A 3,033-nucleotide genomic window follows, 5' to 3' on the forward strand; every position below is an offset into this window, starting at 1 on the left:
GAGCTCTGATAAGATAATCAAAACCCAATCTAAGACGATGCATAGCTGGCATTCAAATTGGTGTGGGAGTCAACTTGTCATGTAATGAGACGCCATGAACTAAGGCGGTTATATTTATACGAGGATGTAGAGGGCAACATGCATGAATCTCTAGCCTTTTCTTTCTTGAAGTCATAAAAGCATTGGCCTATTGACAGAAGGAAAGCAAACCAAGACTTAAAAAAGGCATTGTAGGACTTGATGCGTAAGACTAAATAGCAAAAGCAATTTATGATAAGCTAGCATTGAGATCATCTGAGTGTCACAACAGCGGGAAAGAAAAAGGAGGAAAGTAAAACAGGAAGGTGCAGGATTCATCCTAAACCGAAATTTTAGTAGTTATTATACCAGAACTTAAGTTTAATTCTTTGAATACAGATATATAATGAAGTTCCATGCAGCCTATTCTGCAACTTACCCTAGCTTCACAAGTGGGAAACTTGGAGTTTATAACTAATGGTTGAGACTTATGGGTAGATGCTGAGTAATTGGGAACGTTTCATGATAAGTAAGGGGCCATTTGGAATCCCTAAAGGAATGTCTTAACCATATAGGACAAACTGGTTAAATCAATGATGTTTTGCTCTTCATACCGACACATGGGACCACAGTGGCACCATAATTTCTTGTGAGATCAACTGATCATTCTGGGACCACCGTACATCATTCCTTGACAATGTTACCAACTTAATCCTTTTCCTTTCCCACCTCATGTGAAAATGAAACGAGTCCTTTTGGTCGTTGATCCATATGGAAATCCTTCCAAAATCTTATACCTCATTTATAAAGAGAGGAGGGGTTATATATAGAGATCCATGCAAGCTATTATTCTAGGGACTCCTTTGTAGGAGGATATAAAAGACAGGATAAATCTCCAACATCTACAGGCTCAATAGATTCCAGAAAGGAAAGAAGTGGAAGCACAAATTGAGAGATTCAAACCTCAGTTTTAGATCCAGCAGAAGAATAAGAGAAGAACCTGAGATGAAGATACCGTGTGATATATGTGGGAATGTGGAGGCTGAGGTTCTATGTAGTGCCGATGAGGCAGTACTCTGTTGGGGATGCGATGAAAGGGTGCACACAGCTAACAAGCTGTCCCAGAAGCATCAACGTGTCCGTCTTCTCAAACACCCACCCTCCACTTCCTCTTCTCAGCTGCCTCCTTGTGATATCTGCCAGGTAGATCTGCTCTCTCCATTCCCAACACCTCTTTTCAGCTTTCTCTGTGTCTTGAGCTCTCTCTGTATGCACATTTCTGATAAATGAAATGTTAGCTATAGACTAATGAGCAAAGATCTCTTTTCAATACTATAAACTTCTGTATTCATGCACGGGGAAGTAGGTATGAATTATTTTAATGCTATGATGAGTAATTGCTCCAGAAATCCTGATAAGTAGTACAAGTTACAAGTCATGGGTGAGTATCGATTTCCTAGAATAAGAAATGGGGGAATTTGAGCCATGATCAAAATACGGCAACTAGGATTGAATCAAGTAAACAAAATACTGTACCATTGTTTTGTTCACATGTCTACCCATTCCCTTTACAAAAGCTTCTGATTCTGGGTCAAATGCTGTTGTTGCAGCTCCATCTACATGAGAAAACACTCTTTTTCATTTCCCATGACATCGGCTCTTTTCTTTCCACCCTTTTCTTGTTTTTCATTTCAATATGATGGCCCACACTCGAATCTTAAATATAAGGCTTTCCTGTGTTTTGTTTCTGATGAAGAGTAAAACACTAATGAAATGATTTCACTGCAAGTGTTCCAAATAAATGGACTTGGAAAGTGCTGGAGTGATAGAAGTATTCTTGGGATCCAGATTAAGAATAAAGGAAAAAGTGATGAGTTGCTAGAACTCCCCAGGACCAGCAAAACTATCTCCTTTTTTACACCACTAATGTTCACACATTTGCATTGAGATGAAGAAATGCCTTTGATTCATTGGCTTGTCAACTGAACTAAGCAATTATGCTCATGGATTGACATACAAGGGAAATTTTCAAATTGAGAGATAAGTGGTCACGTGCATTTTAACATAAAGCATGGATGAAAATCAATGCAAAAAGACCTAACTTGGACCAATCTGATAATGTTCTTTCAGTTATTTGATCAAAGTAGGGATGCCAACAAGGTGATCACTGTCAACTTCAGGGGAAGAGGTTTGGGATTTGCCTAATTCTAGCTAAGTCAGAGCGCCGTGGAACTTTCAAGCCTTGGTTTGGGGAAAGTTTATCTTTCACTTTGTTGGTCCAAACCTATATACTAACAAATATCTAAATACATGCAAAGTGTTCTTACAAGCTAGCTCACACTAGTAACCAGCTGTCTCCTGCTCCTATTGGATAAAATAGCATTTGGGATCTGGTAAGCCCCAGCTTCCTATAGTTGGATCTAACAAGGTAGCACCGCCTAACCAGAAACTCCTTGGATGAAAATGCCCTTGCCTTCTATATGAGTATTACTCTTGTTATACTTGACATGGTTCTCTATTCTTGTCTTCCCTTCTGAGTAAACTACAATGAACATTTACCAAGTGGTGAATAGGGTTGGTGCATTGTACATGCAGGAGAAAAGCGGGTATTTTTTCTGCCTGGAGGACAGGGCATTACTCTGCAAGAACTGTGACGTTTCAACTCATTCAACAAACTCTTACGTGTCGTCACACCGTCGTTTTGTCATATCAGGAATCAAAGTTGCTCTTCAATCCGTAACTAACAACTACAGAACTGGCTGCAACAGCAGAACCTACCCTCTCGATATGCCAAACTCAAATAGTTCTTCAGTCAACTTCCCAATGGATAGGGAGAAGAAGCCAGAAATGACCACAGAAGTTGCATCCACATCCTCAGACATGGTAGCCATGTTCTCAGGTGAAATCCATTTGGCAACTGGACCTGAATGGACATTAGATGAAATCCTTGGGAGCAATGATTTTGACTATTATGAGTTTTCGGACATGGGGCAATCCAGGATTACCAGCCAATGA

The 3,033-nt window shown here is 39.9% G+C and overlaps 1 protein-coding gene across 1 annotated transcript; it reads left to right on the forward strand.

Moving 5' to 3' along the window:
• Positions 1–945: 945 nt before the first annotated feature.
• LOC117905868 (B-box zinc finger protein 23) lies at positions 946–3,033 on the forward strand. Its single transcript, XM_034818726.1, has 2 exons — positions 946–1,221; positions 2,614–3,033. The coding sequence occupies exons 1-2, from the start codon at positions 1,024–1,026 to the stop codon at positions 3,031–3,033; spliced, it is 618 nt and encodes a 205-aa protein (XP_034674617.1). The 5' UTR covers positions 946–1,023.

The sequence above is a fragment of the Vitis riparia genome, chromosome 18 (genome assembly GCF_004353265.1).
Source record: "Vitis riparia cultivar Riparia Gloire de Montpellier isolate 1030 chromosome 18, EGFV_Vit.rip_1.0, whole genome shotgun sequence".
Lineage (NCBI taxonomy): Eukaryota > Viridiplantae > Streptophyta > Magnoliopsida > Vitales > Vitaceae > Vitis > Vitis riparia.